We start from the raw sequence: 26,059 nt of genomic DNA on the forward strand, positions 1-26,059 counted from the left end.
GGGGGAGATTCACGGCCTTTTGCCAAAACTATGAAGTGTCTGCTGGCTGCGTCGGAAAGGAACCCAGCAGCCCGGAGATAGACACATCTCTGATATGATGAGCGCATCCAGCAACGGTCTCCTCCGCCAGAATCTCCTGGTGACGTCATTCTGCTGACTGAGGTCGAGGTTTCAAAAGTCACTTCAAGGGGAGAAACTCCTGGCAACCGACGACAGCAGATGAGGGATATATGACCCAGGCATGCTTATGTTTACACAAGGGGAGTTAAATCAATGACAGAGCAGTTTGAAGTTGACACAAAGGGGTGGATGACAGTTTTGGCTTCAGGATATTCCAACCGAATATCCTGATGACGAAACTGTCATGTCGTTGTCTCTGGAGGCCGTATGAAGTCAGGTTGATCTGGTTGAATATTTTGACTTGAATGTATTGTTTGGTGACGATTTCGAAGGGGAAAAGCAACCATGAGTTTCATGGGAAATTATGACCCGTCACCCAAATGGTGTTCCTTTCCACACATGTGTCTAAGAAAGACAATTATAATCAAGATCAAGGTCTAGGTCCCTGCCGGCCCTGTATCTACTAGTAGACGACCCTTCTCTGTACAGAGAAAGTCTGGTTAAAAAAAGAAAAAAGAAACGCTAGCCTTTATTTGTCTTTCGGTGCTCGGTCATTTCTTCCCCCCGAGGCGTGTGGGAGTTGTGGTTCAGGACAACATCTCCCCGACGGCCTGAGAGGGCCCTGTGTGCCCCTCCGTCACACGGGTTAACCTCTGAAGCCTCCGTGTCACGCTCCGGCGGGAGTCATGTGTTCCAGCGAGCGCTCGATAGCGCGAGGCGGGCGGCGGGAGCGCAACATTCGGAGGGGAAGAGGGAGAGAGCCAGCGAGAGGGAGGGGGGGAGGTGGGGGAGACGAGATACGAAGAAGAGACGACGGGACATGGGGAAAAGAGAGATGGAGATGCACGGAGAGCCAACAATAAACATCATGTAGATGTTGGGGGGGGGGGGGACGAGAGTTATGTTTGGCTTTTCTCTCTCTCCCCGTTTTTCCCCCCACATTCCTGATCCAACCCCCTTTTCTTCAGACTCAAACAATTGCCACTTTGTGCCTCCGTGAGGGTCCTGGAGGCCGCTGCCTCGTCTCCCCATAGGCCGCGGTGCATTCCTCTGGGCGCCTCCCAACCAATCAGCAGCCTGGGGAGGAGGAGCCCCGATACAGCCAAGTCCCCAAGAATGTATCAGCCATTGATTTGTTTCCAGGATGACCCCCCCCCCCCCCCCCCCCCTCTGCAGACTGTCTCTCTGCCCACCTCCTTCTCCTCCTCCTCCTCCTCCTCCTCACCCATAACCCTGTCTCTCTGTTATTCACTTTGAATAGTTTTTGTTTCGTCCCTTTCTTACTTACCGTCTTTTCATACACCACTTATTTACTAGTTATTTTTTTTCCCTCTTCTTCTTCTTCTTCTTCCTCTTCTCTATCTGTCTCTCTTCCTCCCTCTCTCCCTCCCTCCCTCCTCCCTCCTTCCTGCCCTCTGTCCCTCCGTCCTGCAGCTGGTAGCACTTAGTGTGGAGTGTTGAGTAAAGGGGAGGGAGGGAGGGAGGGAGGGAGGGAGGAGAGAGGCCAACTCTGGGAGGCTGCGCAGCACCCCTCAAGTTCTCTCACTCTCAATTTCACGCAGACACAAAAAGGGCTCCTCCCCTAATAAAAACAAAAAAATAACATCTCTACGTGTACACACACACACACACACACACACACACGCACACGCACACACACACCGAGCCCATAAGGGAAGGAGGGAACGAAAAAGGAGAAATATATTCAGTAGGGAGAGGTTGGGAAGTGATCTGCTCTGGGTGGATGTTAATAAGAGGTTAACCCCGCTCCCTCCCGGCAGACATCATGGAAAGAGTCCGCAGCCCCCAGCTTTAGCTCCATGCTTCCTCCTCTCTGCCTCTCCTCTATTCTCTTCCGCCTCCTCTTCCTTCTCCCTCTCTCTCCCCTCCTCCTCTCCTCTCTTCCTCCTCTCCCCCTCTCCCCTCCTCCTCTCCTCTCTTCCTCCTCCCCCCTCTCCCCTCCCCCCTCTCCTCTCCCTCCTCCTCTCCTCTCTCCTCCTCCTCTCTCCCTCCTCCTCTCCTCTCTTCCTCCTCCTCTCCTCTCTCCCTCCTCCCCCCTCTCCTCTCTCCCCTCCTCCTCTACTCTCTTCCTCCTCCTCTCTCCCTCCTCCCCCCTCTCCTCTCTCCTCCTCCTCCTCTCCTCTCTTACTCCTCTCTCCCCTCCTCCTCTTCCTCACCCTCTCCTCTCCTCCCTCTCCTCTCTCCCCTCCTCCTCTCCTCTCTTCCTCCTCCTCTCTCCCCTCCTCCTCTCCTCTCTTCCTCCCCTATCCCTCCTCCCCCCTCTCCCCTCTCCCCTCCTCCTCTCCTCTCTCCCTCCTCTCTCCCCTCCTCCTCTCTCCCCTCCTCCTCTCCTCTCTTCCTCCTCTCTCCCTCCTCCCCTCTCCTCTCTTCCTCCTCCTCTCCTCCTCCCCCCTCTCCTCTCTCCCCTCCTCCTCTCCTCTCTCCCTCCTCTCTTCCTCCCCCTCTCCTCTCCTCCCAGTCTGTGAGAATGGTTCCAGCCCTGTTTCGTCAGGGAGGTTGTGGTCTCTAGTGGGCTGTGTGTTCAACACGGCCCTAAACACACACATGTCATTGGCTCGTTTTCTCATGGCTGCTCGAGTTGCAGCAGCTTTGTGTTTTTCATTTTGGCTCGCCTTATTTGTCTGCCTTTTATTTATTTTTCCCCCAATGATGAAAGCATTGAGAAAAGTCTGAAAATGTGTTTTGACTTTTTGTTGTTTCGGTTGCAACGACCTCAGACACTTGTTGCTCACATGTGCCTGACGCATTGTGTGTGTGTGTGTGTGTGTGTGTGTGTGTGTGTGTGTGTGTGTGTGTGTGTGTGTGTGTGTGTGTGTGTGTGTGTGTGTGTGTGTGTGTGTGTGTGTGTGGATGTTAACTGTGCGCATGCGATTACTGTGCTTTAATATCAGACGTGTATGAGCAAGTGCTGACGATAAAACGTCAAACAAGGTCATAGTCAAGGTGTCCCTTTTCACGTCAACCTATATTTATCCATAAAATGTTTCAAGCATTTAAAATAGACGGACGATATAGAAACACCTGGACTGCTTTTGAGCTAGTTTAGGGGGAGTCCCAATAACATTATGAAAGGGTCAGGGGTCATGCTTAGTCTCTCTCTGACCTCACCACAGGCACCGAGTGGCCTGTTCTTATTGCTTTGGCCTTTGCTACGCTACGGCTGAGACTCAGCACCCTCCTTCTCCTGATGAAATATTTACTTGTGTTTTCTCCCTAGAAATTCAGACGAAGGGTCCAGGAGTCCACCCAAGTCCTCAGAGAACTGGAAATTTCATTACGGACCAATCACATAGGGTGAGTCATTGTGGTGTGCGTTTGTGTGTGTGGTTGATGTATATTTAGACACACATTTACGCGTGAGTCAAAGTTGCGTTGTGAAATGCAATCGTGACGTTTTACAGCAGCAGAGGATTCTTGGGGGGAAAAAGTCTGACATTCCAGACGCCGAGAGACACAGATGTATACACTAAACCCTCCCCCCTCGACCCCCCCCCCCAGACTCAACTCCCCCTCCTCCCCCGTCTGAATGTTGTACCGGGAGACATGTGGTGCTCGCACAGATGAATGTATTGATTGTGTTGGAGCCGCACCGAGACAGGAAGAGGAACTAGCCGAGCCATCTTGCCCTCGTTCTGATATCCCAGTCTCACTCCTTCACCGTCACAACATCTGCATGCGGATGCAGCTGTTCCACATTCCTCTTGTTTTTTACATTCTTGGTGTTTTACATTCTTGTTGTGGAAAGCATCACCGGAGGGGCCTTTTGCCCCCGGTCCTTCCGATAGGCCTTCTCCCACGGCTGAAGGGGATTGATTTAGTGCCTCGCTGTCGTCTTCAGGCACGGATCGATACATCAATGGGTGTCCGCCATCGTTAGCCTCACTGGAGGTCTCCCTCATGGTTTATTTCAAGTGATTAGGACCCTGATGGTAGTAGATGGTGATTCATGGGTGTGCATTAGCATTAGTGATAAGGCCCGGTGCATTCTGGGATATGTAGCCGGTCTGTAGTCTGTAAGTGAGGAATAGGGCTGGAGGTTTGATGGATCACTGGTGGTAAAAGGGTGTGGAGAAAGGGGGGGGGGGGGGGGGGGTCTGGATATCGTCTGTCGGCGGGAGGACACAGACTGCTAACCCTATCAGGGACGAGATACACATCCACCAAAACAGCCCCCCCGCCGCAGGCTGCCACGCCAACGGACTCTGAGAGGCACGGACACTATCTCCGCTCCGATCACTCCTCCTCCTTCCAACTATCTCTTCATCTCTCCGGCTCTTTGTCTCTCCCATGCTCACACACACACACCCTGTTTTTTTTTGTGTTCTCGACACACAAGCCTGATCCAAGCACACATTGTCTGCAGGATCTGGCCAAAGTCAAACTCAAAGGGTGTGTGTTAGTCAGGATGAGGCCGGTTTATAAACAAAAACCTGGGCCCGGCCCCGTGTTTCGAGTGACTCCATTTTAGCGATAACAAATTAGATGACCTCATTAAAGCAGCCCATCTCCATGAGATAATGATCATTATTAGTCCGATGGGAGGGGGGGCTTGCGACATGGGTGGTGGTCAGACAATGGATAACCACATCTCTTTTCTTTCTCCCTCGAAGGCGAAGAAGAGCAAAGCCCATAACTCAGCCATAATAGACGGCCTGTTCTGTCTGTTACTGTTGCTGCTGGTCTCTTACCTCCCCCCCCCCCCCCCCCCCCCCAGGGCTCCCTAGTCTAGTTCACTGCTGGGCCCATCGACATCACTCTCCCAGCATGTGGTCAATGGAAGAAGGGGCGTGTGTGTGGGGGGAGGAGAGGGGGGGGGGGGGGGGTGGCTGGTTAGTGTGCATCCTTGTATAATGATTACTTTTGAGCTCCTCAAGGCCACGCCCTTTGACCCCCACCCTGACCGCTGTAACACACGACCCACCCCGGCCCTCTACACCCCAGCTTGTAGGCACTCGGGGGGGGGGGGGGGGCCCTAACCCCTGCCTCCAGGCAGTCTCTCCGCAGGGCCTGCCCCCATAAAGAGCTCCCCCAGCATATGTCCTCTTCATGACCCATGGCATGCAGTGCCACTTTGAGACCCCCCCCCCCCCCCCCCCCCAACCCCAACTGTGCATCGTTGTGTCTTAACACTCTGCTATCGTCTCTTAACGACATAGCGATCAGCCTGTTAAAGGCACCATTGGCTAGTGTAATGGATTAAAGACGTTCTGCTAATTACCCCCCCCCCCCCCCTCACTGCTCATGAATACAGGCTGACCACCGCAGGGGGTGGGCTGCCATCTGAGTGACTCTGCCCCCCCCCCCGTCATATGTCCAGGCCAATTATGAAAGCGGGGATCGGCCGAGCAGCTTGTCTGTAGGGTCAGCGGGGGACACACACAAACAGACTCACGCAATCAGAATCAAACCGATAAGATGCACGCCGAAAGGACACCACGGAATGGCCGAAACCATTAGTCGTGCCTCTTGTATATTTGAGAAGTGAAATGTCATTGTCTTGCTGACGTGCATTCCTCTGCCTGGCACTCCTGGGTGCATTTGCCAGCTTGTGTTGTTCTTCGAGTCGTCCTGCAGTGTGTGTGTGTGATGTGTTTGAAGGCTCAGCAACTGGTTGTTACCTCCGGTCTCTTGTCGGCAGCAGGAATGACATCAGGGGAATAATAGGAAGAGCATATGCAGTCATGCTAGAGCAAGCCTTCCATCATGTTGTCGTGTGTTGAGATGTACCGATTACGCCTCCACTGAACGCTTTCGTTTATAACTGATCCTTTGTTTGTGTGTTTGTGTGTTTGTGTGCGTGCGTGTGCGTCACACAATTGACGTCTCTAAATGCAATAATTGTTGAGAAAAAGGAAATCCTCATTTATTTTGGTTACCATCTGTTGTTTTCGAAGAGAGCTGTTTCCTCAGGTTCAGAAAATCTTAAATATACAATAAAGTAAATTCTTGTTCACAATACAATCACTTCCTACACTGCAACACAAGTCATCAATATGTAAATGTGTCTCAAACATTAGAACTAGTCTGAACCCGCCAGCTCCAACCGGTTCAAACAGCTCTGTGGGTTCTCTCCACAGGTGGGTCCGAGAGTTCCTGAATGAGGAGAACAAAGGCCTGGATGTGCTGGTGGAGTATCTGTCCTTCGCCCAGTACGCCGTCACGTAAGTCCCAGTCCCCCCCCCCCCATCCCCCCACCCTACACACACCACCCGCGCCACCCCACCCCTCCCCAGGGCCACTCCGGCCTCCACACCACCTCGGACATCCAGACACTCGCTCACGACGTGCAACAATGCTTCCTTTTTCCTGCGCTGGCGCTGCTGCTGACACACACACACACACACACACACACACACACACACACACACACACACACACACACACACACACACACACACACACACACACACACACACACACACACACACACACACACACACACACAGCAGCGAGACAGCCCGCATGTCGGGGAGCCCTGAGTCACCGGGGGCCCCTGGCCCGGCATCAGGCCCCATGTGCCACCCCGCTACAGACCGCTATTCATACCAGCCAGGGTGCGATCATCACAATACAACCTCCTCCATTCAAGGCCAAACAGCCACGCCAGTAAAAAATAAGTTTAATTCATGCCCTGTTCTGCTGGACAGTATGTTATTATGGTCTGGCCCCTGCAAACGAGGGCTAGAGTGGTATAGGGTTGCTTCAGCAGCCGTACGAGTCCCTTGGCGGCTTCCGTCAGATCCAAACAAGGCCTGTTTGTGGAGGGGCTGATTATAATAAGGTGTGCTCACATTTTATGACGTAATTTTTAAATGCCATCGAAACAACTTATTCTTAATATAGAGACTCGGCCAATAGAGACAGAGCCCCGCTGGAACCGACCCATTTATTGTAAACTCAGACCTGGTTTAATATCTGTTAAGTCGACATTCTTACACAATGAATGTTTGCTGCAACTTCTTTATTTTTTTTAATGAATGCATGGTTAGCATTCCCAGCGTCTGGTCCACCCCCGTTGACCCATCTACCTCATCCGCCTGATCCGTCTCTAGAAGAAAACTGCTGTTTGTTTCCCTCGCATTTTAAGATGTACCTTATCCCCCCCAAAACAAAGCACCCATCACTGCTGTTGAGTGAATCAATCATGGGTGCACCTTTGGGGACGTTGTAGGCTGTATCACTGCGTGTTACAGCCTTCTTAGTAACTGATGTATGCCTACAGTGACACGACCGACACAAAATGTACTCAATCACGGGCTTATCGCGGTTCTGCAGGTTTGATGGCGACTGCGCGGAGAACAACTTGGAGAACTCTGTGGACAAGTCCAAGCCTTGGAGTCGGTCCATAGAGGACTTCCACGGCGGGGGGACCCTACCCTCCAACGGCTCTGGGATCAGCCGCGCCGGGAGGCAGTCCACGCTACGGTAAGCCACACTGGACACAAATAGAACCATGCAGGCTAAATCGATATATCCAGAAGCCCTGCAAACTAATATAACCAGGCGCACTGTTAACTAAATGAACTACCACACTGTACGGAAATGACTTGGACACACTGTAAACGATGTAACTCGAACACACTGTAATCTAATATAAATAACTATCTAGACACATTGTACAAAAAAGTGTAACTAGTAGGGATGGAACGGTTGTAAAAAAAAAAAGAAAAAAAGATGCAAGCGGTTCGGTTCACTGGTCACAGTTGGGGGCTAGTAGTCACGGTTCGTTTCACTAGTGACTGTGAAGCGTATATAATGTACAATAACATAACTAGACACAGTGTAACCAATATATCTACTAGACACACTGTTGAATATGGAGGCACACTGTACTCTTACGTAACTTAACACACTGTAAACAAAGATATGGAGACCCAAATGAACAAAGATATACCTCTTTTACATTGATGCATCTCGACATGGCAACACACAACGCCAAACGTACATTAATCACCGCACACACGGTCAACATTGTTCAGTCTCTCTGAGATCCACAGCCCTCAACAGTCCATAGACTTGTTTTGTATTATTTCTACACTATTTGGTTCAGTAGGGAACGGAATTACAGCGCGACTATTTTGAGCAGTCACACGTTTCATGTGATCTCTGAAAGCCCCTTAATGTGGTCATGAGGCATGGTCAACTTTAAAGGGCTCAGGGCACATTTCTAGCTCTGGAAAGTAAGCCAAATACATGATTTGATGGATTAGTTGACTCTGAGCGCAATAATCGAATGTTTTATCCATTCGGTAATGGATAATCGTTCAGTTGTTGATGCATTTAGAAATTACAATGTCTCTCTCAAGTGCAATGCGTGCACGCACACACGCACACAGGCCACGCACACAGGAAGTTGGTGGGACCACCAGTCAAGCTTTGGGGGTAAAGTCAAAGAAACCCTGACAAAGAATGTGATTTAGAAAGGAGGCCCAGAAGATGGTGGAGTTAAGTTCTCACCTTTTAACATGACTTATTATCCTCATGTTTCTACTGTTTAATGTCTTTTCTGCTGGGTGTTGAAAATGAATGGTGTGAACACGACTGAGCCTGAACACAAGACTTTTCCCGAGACTTTCCCCTTAGTTTACCTCTTCATCTCTTTAGGTTCCAAACAGAGGTTGTTTCTTCTTGAGAAATTTTTAACTTCCTTTAAAGATTAACCCGGTTTGTGGCAGTAATAAGTGCAGTGCAGAATATCTGACAGAATGTGTGCACACACAGACAGACTACATACAGGAGTTAAAGTGCATCTTCAGGAACTCTAGCTCCACATCTAACTTCACATGGGTGCTTCTGACTGTGTGTTTCTGTTTTGTCGCCATGCTTCTGTTCTGTCTTTATGGTTCTATTGTCTTTATTGTTCTGTTCTGTCTTCATGGTTCTGTTCCGTGTGTCTCCATAGTCTTCCGATGTTCTGTCTACCGTTCTTCAACAGCAGGCAGGTTTCTGGCTCACTGTGGGCCGTCAACAGCTTTCACTCCATGTCCTGATCACTCACGCACTCGCACAAACACACACAGACAGACTTGTATCTATGCACGCATGCACCAACACATTCTCTGCACACATGTCTATCCACACCTCTGCTGATGCAAAAACAGATGAAGGCATAAACAACACCCAGAGAGACACACACGCACGCACGCACGCACGCACACACACACACACACACACACACACACACACACACACGCGCACACTCTCGCACACGCCTGTCGACACTTTAGCCAAAACACAAACACATTACCAAGGGGCATAAACAGATCCGACCCTCCGGTTCAGACACACTCAGCCACAAACACTCTCGCATACTCACCCCGCCCCCCCAACCAAACCCTCCCCGCCTGCTAGCTACTTTGCGGCCCCGTGCCAGCACTGCCCGTTTTATTGGACCTGCTCTTTGTGTTGGCTAGTGAGTTCTGCTCTGCCAGCCTCCCTTCTGTGCTACTAGGCATTCTCCCCCCCCCCCCCCCCCCCCCCAACCCTTAGACTAAAAGGCTTCTCCTCTCCCCCCTCAGAACCTCAAACCTTCGCCGTGCGCTGGCGTTCTGCTTGTGTGGCTCTCTGAACGCCAGCGTGTGCAGCTTCTAGTCTAGTTCTCGCTTACGGCGGCCCGTAAAAAATAGCTGATCCAGGTGCTTAAATACCTCCGCGAGTTCTGGACGCATCAGCCAAAAACGCGCCGCTGTTTCACGACTGTGGCGTGCCGAGGTCTGCTTTAACCGCTTCCTGTTTCCGTTGTGAGCAGACGCCCCATTCCGACTCGCTAATTGGAACAATATCATCTCCTCGGACGGTCACACGAAGTATAAAGACGCGCTGTTGAATATTAACTCCCAACGCAACCCAGCCATTGTTTTGCTGTCGAACCCCCCAGTAAAGTGTCAGTTAAATATTTGAAATGCAAATGAAGTTGGCTTTTATGTTTTCTCTTCCTCTGTGACGCCTCCCTCGAAGGACGGGGAGCACCACTAAGTGCCCAAAGTGCTCGGAAAAACGACGGTATGCCTAAGTGCCAAGTGTACGGTCCCCTTAGATATTCCTAGATTGTGTTTGTCCGCACCTGTAGTCTATAGTTCTAGTGTGAGTCAGTGTGTGTTTTATGCTGTTGTGTATGTCTCATTGTAAAGGTACTGTACTTACCATAGTTTTACAAGAACGGGTTGGAACCGGTCAGTGTGTGTTTTCTAAGGTTGTGTCGCTGTCTCACTGTAAAGGTACTGTGTTTAACATTGTTTTACGAGAACGGGGTTGGAACCGGGGGTGAGAGGGTCACGACATGCAGGCAACAGCTGAACCTCGTGCTGCTGGGATGGATAATAGTGGTGCTCTATCGTTTGGTGTACCTATCCCATGTGTGATTGGTTTAGCTCCACAAAACGGCCTCTTTCTTCGGTCACCTGCTGGGACTGCGCTCTGTTTCTGTCCCCAGCGGTCGACAGGAAGTGACACGTTTGAACTTGTGCATGTGTTTTTCCGCATCAGGCGAGAACCAGAATCCTCTGAACAAAGCACAGAGCGTTGTTTGACCCGGAGGCATGACGGCAAACACAAGATTAGATTACAAGATACAGAATCTGTTTGTAGCAATTATTATTTAATATACAGTCCCGAAACTCTGTACTCGGTCAGTAAAAACATCTGGATGCTCATTCATTACCACCACGACTGGTTCACACCGGGCCAATCTGTTCGTTTATATTATGCTACAGAACAGGTTGGTAGTAACACACACACACACACACACACACACACACACACACACACACAAAGAGACAGAGACAGAGACAGAGAGAGAGACACGCACACACACCGTGACCCAAGTCAGAGGCACGGGGCGACACGGATGATGAATCAGTTTTTCTATTTCAGTTCGGTTTATTTTATTTCCCAGAAGCCCGTCTGGTGATGGGCGCACCATGTGACCAGGCTCTCAGAATAGCTCCGTCTTCAACACCCTGATCTGCTCCTCCGCTCCGTGGCCCCAGACCACCGCCGCCGCCCCAGCTCTCATGCTTTTATTGTGAAAGCCTCGCAGGAAGTAGAAGAAGAAGAAGAAGTAGAAGAAAAGCCCCCCCCCCCCCCTACCTCCCTTTGGGTCTTGAGTGAACAAAGCCGCCCCCAGATCACGGGCCCTGCATGCTAATGAGGCTGCTCCATTGTACCGGTCGTTAAGTTCTATCATCACAAAGTATCGTCGGGTTTAAAACAATAGACATGGGAGGGGGGGATGGCGCGCTGGTTATATGGCCTTTTGTGTGTGTGAACGCGACGCAGCCTACTGGTTTAATGGCGCCTTTGTGGCGGCCGTACGGGTGGCCCGCGGTCAGACCACATCTGTCGTCCTGGTGGTGTCTCTCCACTCCGTCTACGAGCTCATGTTTTGATTTGTTGTATCCGTGACTTCTTAAACCCTTTTTATGCGAGTTCTATATCCAGGTTGTCCCCGTTTTCATTCACACATTACTCATTGTTTTTATTGTTATTAATAAATAAATTAATATTATTGTTATTATTCACACGTTTTCTCCGGCGTGTTGCAGTTCGAACACGCTCCCCAGCCGCCGGACCCTGAAGAACTCGCGGCTGGTGTGCCGGAAGGACGATGTCCACGTGTGCATCATGTGCCTGCGAGCCATCATGAACTACCAGGTGAGCCCCCCCCCCCCCCTCCTCCCAAGCCCTGCTGGGCCCCTCATTAATACATGCACGCTACTTGGGGCCCGCATCCAATTAGTTCCGCGTCTCGTTTACTGTGACACCTCATTGTTCCGGCTCCTGGTGTGTGTGTGTGTGTGATGTAAATTGAGGTCTTTCATTTTTGAGATTTTGTTATTTATCACTTTCTCCCTCTCCCTGTCTCTCTTCCATTCTGTTTGCTTTTTTTTTTCTCTCTCTCTCTTTCTCTTTCTCTTTCTCTTTCCCTCCCTCTCTCCCTCCCTCCCTCCCTCCCTCCCTCCCTCCCTCCCTCTTCTCTTCCTCCCTCCCTCCCTCCATGTGTTTTCCATGCATCCAGTACGGCTTCAACATGGTCATGTCGCACGCACACGCTGTGAATGAAATTGCTCTGAGTCTCAACAATAAGAACCCCAGGTAAGCCCCTTCTACCCCCCCAATCCCCCCCTGCCCACCCCAACTTATCCCTCTGGGTAGGCCGTTGGAAAGCTGCTGCTGGGGGTCAGCCAGCCTTTCACTGGTCACACACACACACACGCACACAGTAGCAGCAGCAGCAGCCTTTTGATGTGAAGCCTGGGTGCACCTGCTCCCTCAGACTCCCTGGTCCAGAGTAGCGGGTAGAGTAGGGTTTAGGTTTTTTTTCAGTTTCTGGCCCAGAATGCAATGGGGCCCAGGGCGACCGGGAAGGTCAGAGCTCTGGCACGTGGCGCGTCACTGACGCCAGCTGCCGCACGGAGACGTTGGCCAGCAGACGGAACGCAACTCGCTTGCCCTCCCTCTGAAGCGCCCTTTGGCTTTAAGTTGGCGGGAGTGTGTTTGTGTGAGTGGGTGTTTTTGTGAGTGTGTGTGTGGGTTTGTGTTTTTTTTTGTGTGTGTGTGTGTGTTTGTGTGAGTGGGTTCGTTCTTTTGTGTGTGTGTGTGTAGGGTTTTCCCCTCTGGGTCAGTTTTTTTCTTTCCCCCCAAGCACTTCTGAAGGCTCACTGCACATGTCACCTTTCATGTCTGACAGCACACACACAAACACACATGCGCTACTGCACACATGCACTACTGCACACATACACAACACACACGGGCTACACGTGCACTACTGCACACACAAGCATAACTGAACGCACGCAATCACACGCATATATTCGCAAACGGCCATTGACATTTTTCACACTAGCCCACTCTGTTTTCCAGAGGATTACAATCAACAATAATGTTTACAGGCGTGTTTAACCCCTTGGATTACAAAACTAATAACAGCTGATTTGCATCAACCTCCCATTTAAAAAATCTCTGGCCGTGGCAGCCTCATCGTTTGGGCCTGGCAGATGAATACTTTATTCCAAGTATTTCTGCGTTTAGTTTCTATGCTGGTGTTTTCACACCTTACAATACCATGCCTATAGTGAGAGTGAATGGTTCCATCTGCCACTGTGTCCTCCATCTTGTCTTCTCACTTTGTTGTGGTCATGTTATCCTCTCTCCCCCCCCCCCCCAGGACCAAAGCTCTGGTGCTGGAGCTGCTGGCGGCCGTGTGTCTCGTCCGGGGGGGCCACGAAATCATCCTCTCCGCCTTCGACAACTTTCAAGAGGTACGGGCCACAGAGGCCGGGGGAGGGAGCGTGTGAGTGCGAGTGTGAATGTGAATGTGAGTGTGAGTGTGAGTGTGAGTGTGAGCGTATGTGTGTGTGTAGGTGTGTGTGTGTGGGAGGGGGGGGGGGGGGGGGGAGAGACATAGAGAGAGAGAGTGTGTGTGAGAGAGGGTCATGGGGAGGGGGGGGAGGTATTTCAATCATCTTAATTTTCAAAAGGTGACTCATGACCGAGGAATGCAGCCAGGCAAACCCTCTGATCTGCCGCTCTCTCATTCCACGCGCGCACACGCACACGCACACGCACACAAACACAGTGTTGAAGAGACCCCCTCGGCTCTGACCAAATACCTGTTGGAATAACTGCCTAAAAAATGTGTGTGTTTCTTTGTGCTGTGAGGGACAACTTGGGTGACCTTCTCTTTTGACAGCCACTCCGTTGACACAGCCCTTTTTTTGTAGCACAGAGCTCCATCCTGGTCAATAGGCTACTAATGAAATGATGTCCGACCGCTGAATGATTCGTTTGCTCCTCCTGGGTCGCGTTGGCGTTAGAGCAGAACTTTTGTTTCCTTTGGATCCATTTTGTTTTCCCACTCTTCTCCCCCTGTGTCTTTGTGGTCGTCTCTCTCTGCATGTTTTGTGACTTTTGACACTTGCGTGTGTGAACCAGATGTGTGTGTGTGTATGTGTGTGTGTGTGTGTGTGTGTGTGTGTGTGTGTGTGTGTCCTGACCTGTGTGCAGCACAGGTCGCTGGATACATATCCTTTGTCTCTCTCCCCCTTTCCTGTCCCCGGGTTTCTTTCGTCTCCCCTTGCTCCTCACCACTGCCTCCCAGCGCTCTCTGACACACATAGTCTCTGGTCTCTCGCTCATGTTCTCCCTCTCTTTCTCTCTCTCTCCCCCCTTTTTCTCCTCTCTTCGCCTTTTTTGCACTTTTGTTAACTTTTTCTGCATCACAGCCACACTCCCTCCCCTCTCCCTCATCCCCTTCTCATTTATTTAGGTCTCTCTCTCTCTCTCTCTCTCTCTCTCTCTCTCTCTCTCTCTCTCTCTCTCTCCCTCTCTCTCTCTCCCTCCCTCTCCCTACTAGTTATGGTAATTACAGACAGAAGGAAGAAAATGGGTCACGATTCTTTCAAAGCGAGTGGTGTCGAGGGAGGGAGGGAGGGAGGGAGGGAGGGAGGGAGGGAGGCGGGAGGAGGGGGTGGAGGGAGGGGGGGAGGGAGGGGGAGAAAGAAGGAGAGAGTCAGGAGACCTTGGTGTTGAGAGAGAACGGACGTTTACGGTGGAACTACTCAATCTTCCCATCGCCGCGTACTTTGTTATCTACGCTGTTCGGACCCCAGGGTACGCGCGTGTATGCCCCTTTATCTGTATAATCTTTAAGTATAAATTAAAAAGTACAGTGAGGCCGATGCCCCTAAGCGTACTACCCAAAATGCACCAATTATGTGGTATTGGTTGTGTATCCTGTACGGTTGGCGGATTTCTTTTCGTAGGATAAGTCTGGGGTTCTCGCCTCTGATTGGTTAGAAGGGCTCTCCTCCGATTGGTGATGGTTGGGGTAAGGGTTAACCCCTAACCCTAATCCTAAACTCCCGCAAACACCAAGGACTGATGAAAACATGATCTAAAGGAGAGCCCTTCTAACCAATCAGAGGCGAGAATCCCAGACTTATCCTACGGGAAAAAAAAAACTGCGTACGGTTGGTGAACGGTGGATGTCAGGAAGTGAGGTCGTCAACGGTGTTCTATTTCATTAAACAATATACGTGCACTCGAGAGACGGGTGTGTGCATCCACACTAGAGACTAACTGGCCGGGGCACTCGGGTGTGATTACAGTGGGGAGGCACTGAGTGCACTTAGGCAAGAGTGGACCATAAAACGGGCACTAGTGCTGCATGTTGGGGAGGCAGGTCACTCCGCTAATGAATTACAGGTAAATCGCACAGAGAGAGTGAAGTGGCCAGCCCAAAAGTTACTGGGTTCGATCCCCGTGTCCGCAGTGTACCTGTGGTAGGCTGCCCCCTGACCCCTACCTGGTCCTTCATGACATGCATCTCTTCATCTACAAGTATAACATTATGAACCCTTTGTTTGTTCTTTCCCCTCAGGTGTGTGTGGAGGAGCAGCGCTTCGAGAAGCTAATGGAGCACTTCAGGAACGAAGACAACAACATTGACTTCATGGTAGGGTGAACAGTGCGCCTCTCTTCCCTAACCCTAACCCTCTATCAGGACAGCAGCCTTCCCCCGGTGAAGCCTATATCAGCCTGGAACGGAGGCTGCATGACAGAGCCTATATCAGCCTGGAACTGAGGCTGCATGACAGAGCCTATATCAGCCTGGAACTGAGGCTGCATGACAGAGCCTATATCAGCCTGGAACTGAGGCTGCATGACAGAGCCTATATCAGCCTGGAACTGAGGCTGCATGACAGAGCCTATATCAGCCTGGAACTGAGGCTGCATGACAGAGCCTATATCAGCCTGGAGCTCTGTGACGGAGCCTATATCAGCCTGGAACTGAGTCTGCATGACAGAGCCTATATCAGCCTGGAACGGAGGCTGCATGACAGAGCCTATATCAGCCTGGAACTGAGTCTGCATGACAGAGCCTATATCAGCCTGGAGCTCTGTGACGGAGCCTATTCAGCCTGGAGCTCTGTGACAGAGCCTATATCAGCCTGGAGCTCTGTGACAGAGCCTATATCTGCCTGGAGCTCTGTTACAGAGCCTATATCAGCCTGGAGCTCTGTGACGGAGCCTATATCAGCCCAAGACTGATCCAGGCTCTTCCGCCTTGGCTCCGTGCTGAATCAATCTCAGAGCTCATTGTTGCTAATTAGCCCGGCGGAGACGACTGACAGACTCTGCGATTGTGAAAAGTGGCGGTTATTCGTAATCCCCCCCCATTCCCCCTCTCCCCACCCCCAAAACCCTCCCTCCCGATATGCCTCTCAACTGAAGGGTGTCAGCTCTGTGTGTGTGTGTGTGAGTGCGTGTGCATGTGTGTGTGTGTGTGTGTGTGAGCGTGTGTGTCTGTGTCATTGATTTAGTGGGCCAGAGGCCAACAGATGCTGTGTTTGAATAGGCCTTGTGTGCCACGAGTCACAAGTCCACTCTGAGGGGCCTTTGGTGGTCGGCCAGTCATTTGACACCAGCGCGAAAGCAAACACATTCTCCACGGCGTTCTCAGCGTCATGAGAACGCCGTGGAGTGTGTGGCCTAAGCCCCTCACACAGGAAGTTCATTATGTGCGCTAAGTGAGGAGGAGAATTTGACGTTCAACAGAGGAGAATCCCTTTGATCTGTTTGTGGAGTCAGCCATGGGCCCTGTTCACCTAACGGCTCACGGAGTGTGGACGCTTTCAGTTCCCCCCCCCTCCCCCAGCTTGCTTTTAGAACCAAGATGGCCGCTAGGTGGCTAAGGCCCATTGGCTGCCCATCAGCTTCCCATTGGCTGCCCATGGCACATATGAGAGCTGAAGTACTCATTTGTATATGTGTATGCATACATGCTGCTACCAGGATCTGTCTGTACTGCATAATGCATACAGATTATATGTTAAATGCACATGTTGAGCAATAATTCGTTTTAATCAAATGTATTCATCCCTGCTGTTTATTTTGTTATGAATCTTTTCAACCTCAATTTGCGTGTGAAGTTATCCATCAGGTGTGTTCCCTCGTTCAGCCTAAGAAATCCCCTCCCCCCCCCCCCCCCCCCATTTCCGAGCTTACCTCAAGGCTGTGTACCCCCCCTACCTCCAGGTGGCGTGTATGCAGTTCATCAACATCGTGGTCCACTCGGTGGAGGACATGAACTTCCGGGTCCACCTGCAGTACGACTTCACCAAGCTGTTTCTGGACGAGTACCTCGACGTGAGTTGGGGGAGACCGGAAGAACCTAGTGCAGAAAGAGATGATAATATACAGACCCGAACGGGTTCTCAAAGGATGTAAGGTGTATCCACGATACACTATCCGCGATAGCCCACTAGGTCTATCAAACAGATAGGAAGAAACGATGGAAGAACATGTGCACTAAGCTATAAACCCACAAACAATATCAACGACCAAACTTTTCTGAAGAGACAGCTAAAGGTGATCTCTCTTCAGCTCCGACTCTATTTAAATGATCTGAGCTCTCTGAAGCCAGACCCAATGAGATTCCTACGTGTTTGACTCTCAGAAGACTCTCAGAATATCCATCCCAAACCTAAAAGTGTGTGTGTGTGTTTGCGTGTCTGTGTGTCTCTGTGTGTGTCTCTGTGTGTGTCTGTGTGTGTGTGTGTTTGTCTGCGTGTGTGTGTGTTTCTCTGTCTGTCTGTCTGTCTGTCTGTCTGTCTGTCTGCCTGCCTGCCTGCCTGCCTGCCTGCCTGCCTGCCTGCCTGCCTGTCTGTCTGTCTGTCTGTCTGTCTGTCTGTCTGTGGTGCTTCCTCCCTGCAGAAGCTGAAGCACACAGAGAGCGACAAGCTGCAGGTGCAGATCCAGGCGTACCTGGACAACGTGTTCGACGTGGGCGCGCTGCTGGAGGACGCCGAGACCAAGAACGCCGCCCTGGAGCGGGTAGAGGAGCTGGAGGAGAACATGTCCCACGTGAGAACCCTCGTCCGCATCTATGGTTCTCCTAAGTTCTCCATAGTAAAAAATCGAATGTGCATTAATGTGTTTTAATGGAGGCATTCATAGATCACACAATTTATATTTTATTGCCTTCACGAATTTTGTCTTTCTACTTTTTGCTCAATTGTTTTTATTTATAATTGTATTTTAATTTATATATTATTATTATTTTTCTTTTATTATTATTATTATTATTATTATTATATAATAATGATTTCGACGAGGATGACGATAATTTCATCCATATATAACTCATTGACTCCCTTGTTGCTGTCTGACAGTTGTCAGAGAAGCTACAGGACACGGAGAACGAAGCAATGTCCAAGATCGTGGAGCTGGAGAAGCAGCTGATGCAGCGGAACAAGGACCTGGAAGTAATCCGGGTCAGTCTCCCCCCAGTCTCCCCCCAGTCTCCCCCCAGTCTCCCCCCAGTCTCCCCCAAGTCTCCCCCTAGTCTCCTCATAGTCTCCTCCTAGTCTCCTTCCAGTCTCCTCCCAGTCTCCTCCCAGTCTCCCCCCAGTCTCCTCCCAGTCTCCTCCCAGTCTCCCCCCAGTCTCCCCCCAGTCTCCTCCTAGTCTCCCCCCAGTCTCCTCCTAGTCTCCCCCCAGTCTCCCCCCAGTCTCCTCCCAGTCTCCTCCCAGTCTCCTCCTAGTCTCCTCCTAGTCTCCTCCCAGTCTCCCCCCAGTCTCCTCCTAGTCTCCCCCCAGTCTCCCCCTAGTCTCCCCCCAGTCTCCTCCTAGTCTCCCCCCAGTCTCCTCCTAGTCTCCCCCCAGTCTCCCCCCAGTCTCCCCCCAGTCTCCTCCCAGTCTCCTCCCAGTCTCCTCCCAGTCTCCTCATAGTCTCCTCCCAGTCTCCTCCTAGTCTCCCCCAGTCTCCTCCCAGTCTCCTTATAGTCTCCTCCCAGTCTCCTCCTAGTCTCCCCCAGTCTCCTCCTAGTCTCCCCCCAGTCTCCCCCCAGTCTCCTCCCAGTCTCCTCCTAGTCTCCTCCTAGTCTCCTCCTAGTCTCCCCCCAGTCTCCCCCCAGTCTCCCCCTAGTCTCCTCCCAGTCTCCTCCTAGTCTCCTCCCAGTCTCCTCCTAGTCTCCTCCCAGTCTCCTCCCAGTCTTAGAAATGTATACAATCACCAACTCGACCTCAACTCTGAGCTGAACTCACCAAAAACTCTCATCTGCCCAGATGTTAACTTTCAATGAACAAGAAGTCTTTCACTTCATTAATCAACTTTATTAATTGTTTAATCATCCTAAAATCCTCTCCACCTACATCACTATCACCATCCTCATCCTCATCCTTTGTCCCGCCTCCCGCCCCATGAACCCGGAAACAGGAAGTGTACAAGGACACCAGCTCCCAGGTGCACGCGCTGCGGCAGATGGTGAAGGACCGGGACGCCACGCTGCAGCGCCAGGGCAACCTGGAGAAGAAGATCCAGGAGCTGGAGAAGCAGGGCACGCTCAAGGGCCACAAGAAGGGCCACGGGGACGCCTCCGTCCTGGCCCCGGGCGCCGCCGGCACCGCCCCCACCGGCGCGCTCACGCTACCGCCCGGCGTGGAGGGGGGCGGGGTACCAGGAGGCGGAGTCCTGAACTATACGGGGGACATGATGTTGGCCCCGTTGCCACCTCCCCCTCCTCCTCCTCCACCACCTCCTCCTATGAACGGCTTGTGTAGGTTTATGTTGTTAAAGCGGCATTCATTCCATTTTGACCACTAGAGGGCAGGAGGGAGCGCTTCTAAAGCAATCTTGTAAATGGACATTAGTCACTGTCTGGTGGTTCCGTAAAACAATGCCCACTGGAGTATGAAATCCGAGCTTTTTTAATGTATCGCAGAGTGTTTAAAGCTACATTTATCGATTAAATTAGGGAAAGGTTAAAAGAATAGTTAGCCCTTTTCTCTGATTTGCCATTTTCTGTTTTTACATTTCCTAAAATCGTTCTAACTTTCTCCTTCGTTCCTCTCTCTCTCTCTCTCTCTCTCTCTCTCTCTCTTTCCCCCCCCCCCTCCCTCCTCCTTGTTTTGTTTCTATCTCTCTCTCTCAGTGCCAAACGGGAGCTCGCCGGTCGACTCCCTCATAGCACCGCCACCTCCCCCTCCTCCCCCACCTCCTCCTCCTCCCCTCCCCTCGTCGGGGGGGTGCATACCTCCCCCGCCTCCCCCTCCACTCCCAGGAGGCGGCGGAACGCCCACCGTCATCATGAACTCCGGCCTCGCAGGTGAGCGCACCTGGAGCTGTGAAAACACTCCTGATGGAATGACGTCATAATGCACACAATGAAGGCATCTGCGCGTGAAGTGTGGGTTGTTTGATCACATCTTGGCGGTGCAAGATTAGTTTTTACCATGTTTTAAGTCGGCAAACGGGAACTGATTGTTTGGGGGGTTTTATTCGGTTGGCTTTTATCAGTACAATCTCAAACAAGGGCTCCTATCTCGGCTCTATCTCGGCCCTTCCAACCGGCCCAGTTTCGGGGGGGGTTGTGGAGGACAGCGCCGGATGTGAAAGAGCTCTGTGCGGAGTGGTCCGACCGCGTGATGGGCTGCATTGTCTCGCTCACTCACCGGGGAGCAGCTATCTGTGACTCGGGCGCCAATATGTTTGTGCTGAGATTGTTGCGGGTGATAGAAAGAGAACAGTCAACCAGGATTCACACACTGTGGAGCCCTCTGGCTTTGCCCTGCATGCCTGAGTGTTAATGTGTATGTGGGGCTTTTATCACCACTGCCGCGGAGACGTGGGAATGCGCTCCAAACTTCAACTGTGAATAACTTTGAAAACCAGTGTTTCCCGTTAGTAGAGACACAGTGGAACATGTCTTTAAGAGGGATTTGCATGTAGAGGCTTTTCTAGATGCTTGCTTTCATTCCGCAAATAATTTCTATTTAAATTTCTTTCAACCTTTTTTTTGTCCGGCTTCCAGAGGGACCCATCAAACTGTTCTGTAGGTCTGCCTCAGTCTTCAACCCCTCCCCTTACTCTCCCCTCTCTGCTGTCTGTCGAGACCACCTTCTCTGTCTGTCTATGTTTGGAAAATGGTATTTTCACTCCAAAACACATTGAATATACCATGTATAAGTGGATGAATCATGTGCCTTCAAAACTAAATGACCAAAACCATATTTTTCTAAAAAATCTCTAAAAATACCATGTTTCAAACTGCATGATTTTCTTCTCTGGGTCGACCCTGTAGCTAGGAGTCCTTGTCCGTTTCAGTCTGTGTGCATATCTTTGTGTGTATTTGTGAGCCACAGACTTAAGTGCTACTGTTGACCTAAAAATGATAGTGCTAGTAGGCTGAGACGCAGGACTTGCTGTAGCAGGCCGATGATGGCAATAGATAAGCGTGTGTGTGTGTGTGTGTGTGTGTGTGTGTGTTTTGGGCCGTTTGTGAATGTGTTGTGTCAAAACCTGACTGCCACATTCCAACCACATTCACTCCCATCCCTTATCTCCAGCCCCTGCTGGCTCTGATATAAACCCCTCATTGAGGCCGTGCCAATCAGTCAGGACTTTTCTCAAATGTCTGGAGAAACTAGGTATCGAGCTAGGTTACGTATCTAGCTGGGTTACGTATCTACCTGTGTTAGGTATCTAGCTTAATAAGGCCTATAGCTTGGTTAGGCATCTAGCTGGTCTAGGTATCTGGCTAGGTATCTTTCTAGGTTAGGTATCTAGCTAGCTTATGTATCTAGCTGGGCTAGGTATCTAGCTAGGCTAAGTAGCTAGCTGGGTTAGGCATCTGGCTGGGCTAGGTGTAAAGCCAAGTTTGGCGTCTAGCTGGGTTAGGTAGCTAGCACCCCCTGGTAACTAGGGTTAGGGTTAGTCTAGGGCTGGGCGATTGATTGAATTTTGATCGCGATTACGATTTTAGCGTCAAACGATCAGAAAATTAACATAATCGAGTTATCCGATTTTTTGTTAATTATTATTTTTCATTTTTTAATTATTTTTTTATGATTTATAGAAAGGGCAGAACAGCTGGACACATATATCATTTTAGATTGGAACATTTTCTTTTTGACTTTTGTGTATTTTTTTAACGCGAAATTTCAAAGTTCTCAGTTACAACGTTTTTTTTTGGGAGAGACATGGTGAATAAATACAACACGTTTTCAAACTCAAAGATAATCGTTTGAATAATCGTGATTTCAATATTGACCAAAATAATTGTGATTATGATTTTTCCCATAATCGAGCAGCCCTAGGTTAGTCAGTACGATACGAAAGTTTCAAAAGTTGAATCTCCCCTAATGAGGATATGTTTCTAGATTTTATTCAGAACCAAGAGCAGGGACATGGAAAGTGTCAAGCTAAGGGGAACTTTGGGATGATTTTGAAACTACATTAATACCAAATATATATTTAATGTCTCAGAGAAGGTCATTGCAGTATGCATGTCGTGCCTCCACTCTATCTTACACCACCACCAGCTCCAACACCAGACCCCTTCTGCATGTTTGTGTGTGTGTGTGTGTGTGTCTGTGTGTGTGTGTGTGTGTGTGTGTGCGTGTCTTGTGTGTGTGTGAGAGTGTGTGTGTGTCTGCATGCAGCTGACGTCTCCCCCGGTAAAGAGAGCAAATGCTAAATTCTAACCTCTCTTTGTGCCGCCCAGCCGTGAAGATCAAGAAGCCGATCAAGACAAAGTTCAGGATGCCCGTGTTCAACTGGGTGGCACTGAAGCCCAACCAAATCAACGGCACCGTCTTCAACGAGATCGACGACGAGAGAATACTGGAGGTAGCGCCTCCTACTGGGCTTGTAGAACTAGCAGTCTGCTCTACATTTATTTGACGAAAAGTAGACTTTACTCACAGGAATAATAGCTAGAGATGTTAAGCAAACAAACGTGTTTTAATACACAATATTAAGAGTCTCACTACGGACGCAGTCCCTTGGAGCTGATGGGGACGAGCAGAACTAACGGTTGACTGTTGTGCCCTTCCAGGACCTGAACGTGGACGAGTTTGAGGAGATGTTCAAGACCAAGGCCCAGGGGCAGGCCTTCGACGTGATCTCCAGCAAGCAGAAGGTGTCCCAGAAGGGCCCCACTAAGGTGTCCCTGCTGGACTCCAACCGGGCCAAGAACCTGGCCATCACGCTGCGGAAGGTGGGCAAGACCCCCGAGGAGATCAGCAAGTCCATCCAAATGTAAGCCCTTTCAAAATAAGAGTTCTGCTTCTTTTTTTTTTTACACGCGATATGCATGGTTTGGGAATTGTTGTTTGGGTGTGGACTATCGTTGGTGCACTTTAATCAAACTATCTTTGATTAAGAATATGTCGATGTAAATGATCAGGAATACTAAAGCTACATGTGATTTAGGGGGCCTACAGTGTATATATATATATATATATATATATATATATATATACTGTAGGCCCCCTAGAACAAGATGCCGATGCCCATCCCCCCCACGACATTCTCCTTAACGACACTAGATGTGAATTTGCTGTGAGCCACATGGGCTAAAGAGGTAACCACGTCGGCTATCCTTAATCACTGCGTCCCTGTCCCGCCCTCAGCTTCGACCTGCGCGCGCTGCCCGTGGACTACGTGGAGTGCCTGATGCGCTTCCAGCCCACGGAGACGGAGGTGAAGATCATGCGGCAGTTCGAGAAGGAGCGCAAGCCGCTGGAGAGCCTGACCAACGAGGACCGCTTCATGATGCACTTCAGCAAGATCGAGCGGCTCATGCAGAAGATGACCATCATGGCCTTCATCGGGAACTTCACCGAGAGCGTGCAGATGCTCACGCCGGTGAGATGCGGAGAAGACGCTTTTGTTTTGTAGCATTGGGGTTTGTACAGGAGGAAGCAACGCAGGGTTTGAACTAGCAGGAAACGAATGAGGCTGTTATTGTGCCACAAACAAATTCATGAAAAACATGAGTTTTCCGTCAGTAAGTGTTCTCGCTCTTGCTGCTGTAAAACAGATTTTCTCCTGGCATTATAAAAGTATTGTCTTTTAAGATTTGTTTGTGATTAGTTTGGGTCATCAGAGTGGGAAAGAGAGTTGAGCGCTACATCTAGTCTTAACGTTGTCTTCTCTCTGACCCACAGCAACTCCATGCCGTCATCGCGGCCTCCGTGTCCATCAAGTCGTCCCAGAAGCTGAAGAAGATCCTGGAGGTGAGAACACACTCCCGGCGGTGTGACGTGTGACTGTAGGGACGATTCTGAGATCAGAAACGAGCGGACGATACAAGATGTTGATATCTACACATGCATATCCCAAATGTCCCATCTGGGATTGATAAACAGATCAATGATTGTTTGATTATTGATTAATGTTTATTTGCAGATCATCTTGGCGCTGGGAAACTACATGAACAGTGGCAAGCGAGGAGCCGTGTACGGATTCAAACTACAGAGTTTAGACTTGGTACGTCCCTCCCTCATTCCCTTCAAATCCGCCAGTGTTCTACGGCACATTCAAGCCTTATATGGGCCTTCCTCCGGGACTTCCTGTCCCCACCCAGCTGGCGATCAGAACAAAGATGGCCGCTAGGTGACTGTGAATGTTCATGAACCCGATTTCTCTTCGTTTGTTTTATGTTCAGCTGCTGGACACCAAGTCGACGGACCGCAAGCAGACGCTGCTGCACTACATCGCCAACGTGGTGCGGGAGAAGTACCAGCAGGTGTCTCTGTTCTACAACGAGATCCACTATGTGGAGAAGGCAGCGGCAGGTGAGGTTCTAGAAGGTTCCAGGAGAAAAACTTTGCCGTTGCTGTGACCCACTTGTGGAGGTGCTGTTGGCCCCCAACCCGAGAAATATGTTGCACTTAAAATAAACCAGAAATGTTCTTTACCTCGAGGAATATATTGAAACCGTATTTAAAAATATATATATGCATATATGTTGTTGCCATGGCCTTATTGTGTGTGTGTGTGTGTGTGTGTGTGTGTGTGTGTGTGTGTGTGTGTGTGTGTGTGTGTGTGTGTGTGTGTGTGTGTGTGTGTGTGTGTGTGTGTGTGTGTGTGTGTGTGTGTGTGTACAGTGTCGCTGGACAACGTGCTTCTGGACGTGCGGGAGCTGCAGCGGGGCATGGACCTGACCAAGAGGGAGTACAGCATGCACGGCCACAACACCATGCTCAAGGACTTCATCGCCCTCAATGAGGCCAAGCTGCGCAAGCTGCAGGAGGACGCCAAGATCGCCCAGGTGAGCTGGGGCCGCGGTGGGGGCTCACCTGGGTTAGGGTCAGGGTTTGGGATAGGGTTAGGGTTAGGGTTAGAGTTAGGGTTAGAGTAAGATTTAGGGTTTGGGATAAGGTAAGGGTTTGAGTTAGGGTTTGGGTTATAGTAAGGGTTAGTGTTGGGGTTTGGGTGAGGGATCCTGGATCGCCCAGTTCAGCGGGCGTCTGGGGCAGCTGTAGGGGTTCAACAGGGTTTGGGTTTGGTTTAGGGTTAAGGTAAATGTTTGGGGTTTGGTTTTAGGGTAATGGTTTAGGGTTATGGATTGATGTTAGGTGTCAGGGTTAGGGTTTGGTTTTAGGGTTAGGGTGATGGGGCTAGGGTTGGAGTGCAGTGATTGACACTTTTTTCTTTTGTTTTACTGTTTTCTCCGACAGGACGCTTTTGACGAGGCGGTAAAGTTCTTCGGCGAAAACAGCAAGACCACCCCCCCATCGGTCTTCTTCCCTGTGTTTGTACGCTTCGTCAAGGCCTACAGGGTGAGTCAACCCCACCACCATCATCACACACACACACACACACACACACACACACACACACACACACACACACACACACACACACACACACACACACACACACACACACACACACACACACACACACACACACACACACACACGTCGACATTGCATTGTTTGTTTATTTTGTGTTTGTGTGTTGTGTACACAGCAAGCGGACGAGGACAACGAGTTCAGGAAGAGGCAGGAGCAGATGCTGATGGAGAAGCTGTTGGAGCAGGAGGCCATGATGGAGGAGGACAAGAAGGTACAGACAGACAGAGAGAGAGACACACTAACACACACACAAACACACACCTACACAC

The 26,059-nt window shown here is 50.4% G+C and overlaps 1 protein-coding gene across 10 annotated transcripts in view; it reads left to right on the forward strand.

The window, feature by feature from the left end:
• fmnl2a (formin-like 2a) overlaps positions 1-26,059 on the forward strand; it is a 50,940-nt gene that overhangs the window by 18,881 nt on the left and 6,000 nt on the right. For 3 of the 10 annotated variants that reach the window (XM_030344229.1, XM_030344233.1, XM_030344228.1), the window contains exons 4-26: positions 3,359-3,435; positions 6,219-6,302; positions 7,417-7,566; positions 10,099-10,143; positions 11,685-11,793; positions 12,158-12,234; positions 13,310-13,403; positions 15,524-15,598; positions 17,182-17,292; positions 17,860-18,009; positions 18,318-18,419; positions 19,363-19,702; positions 20,078-20,251; positions 20,957-20,977; positions 22,649-22,773; positions 22,982-23,184; positions 23,559-23,793; positions 24,096-24,164; positions 24,337-24,417; positions 24,596-24,725; positions 25,038-25,201; positions 25,611-25,712; positions 25,906-26,001. In XM_030344229.1, coding sequence (XP_030200089.1) covers positions 3,359-3,435; positions 6,219-6,302; positions 7,417-7,566; positions 10,099-10,143; positions 11,685-11,793; positions 12,158-12,234; positions 13,310-13,403; positions 15,524-15,598; positions 17,182-17,292; positions 17,860-18,009; positions 18,318-18,419; positions 19,363-19,702; positions 20,078-20,251; positions 20,957-20,977; positions 22,649-22,773; positions 22,982-23,184; positions 23,559-23,793; positions 24,096-24,164; positions 24,337-24,417; positions 24,596-24,725; positions 25,038-25,201; positions 25,611-25,712; positions 25,906-26,001 — 2,814 coding nt within the window. The remainder of the gene's footprint in view (positions 1-3,358; positions 3,436-6,218; positions 6,303-7,416; positions 7,567-10,098; positions 10,144-11,684; positions 11,794-12,157; positions 12,235-13,309; positions 13,404-15,523; positions 15,599-17,181; positions 17,293-17,859; positions 18,010-18,317; positions 18,420-19,362; positions 19,703-20,077; positions 20,252-20,956; positions 20,978-22,648; positions 22,774-22,981; positions 23,185-23,558; positions 23,794-24,095; positions 24,165-24,336; positions 24,418-24,595; positions 24,726-25,037; positions 25,202-25,610; positions 25,713-25,905; positions 26,002-26,059) is intronic. The other 7 variants (XM_030344238.1, XM_030344235.1, XM_030344236.1 and 4 more) reach the window with 3 other exon arrangements.

This window comes from Gadus morhua, chromosome 20 (assembly GCF_902167405.1).
Source record: "Gadus morhua chromosome 20, gadMor3.0, whole genome shotgun sequence".
NCBI classification, from domain to species: Eukaryota; Metazoa; Chordata; class Actinopteri; order Gadiformes; family Gadidae; genus Gadus; species Gadus morhua.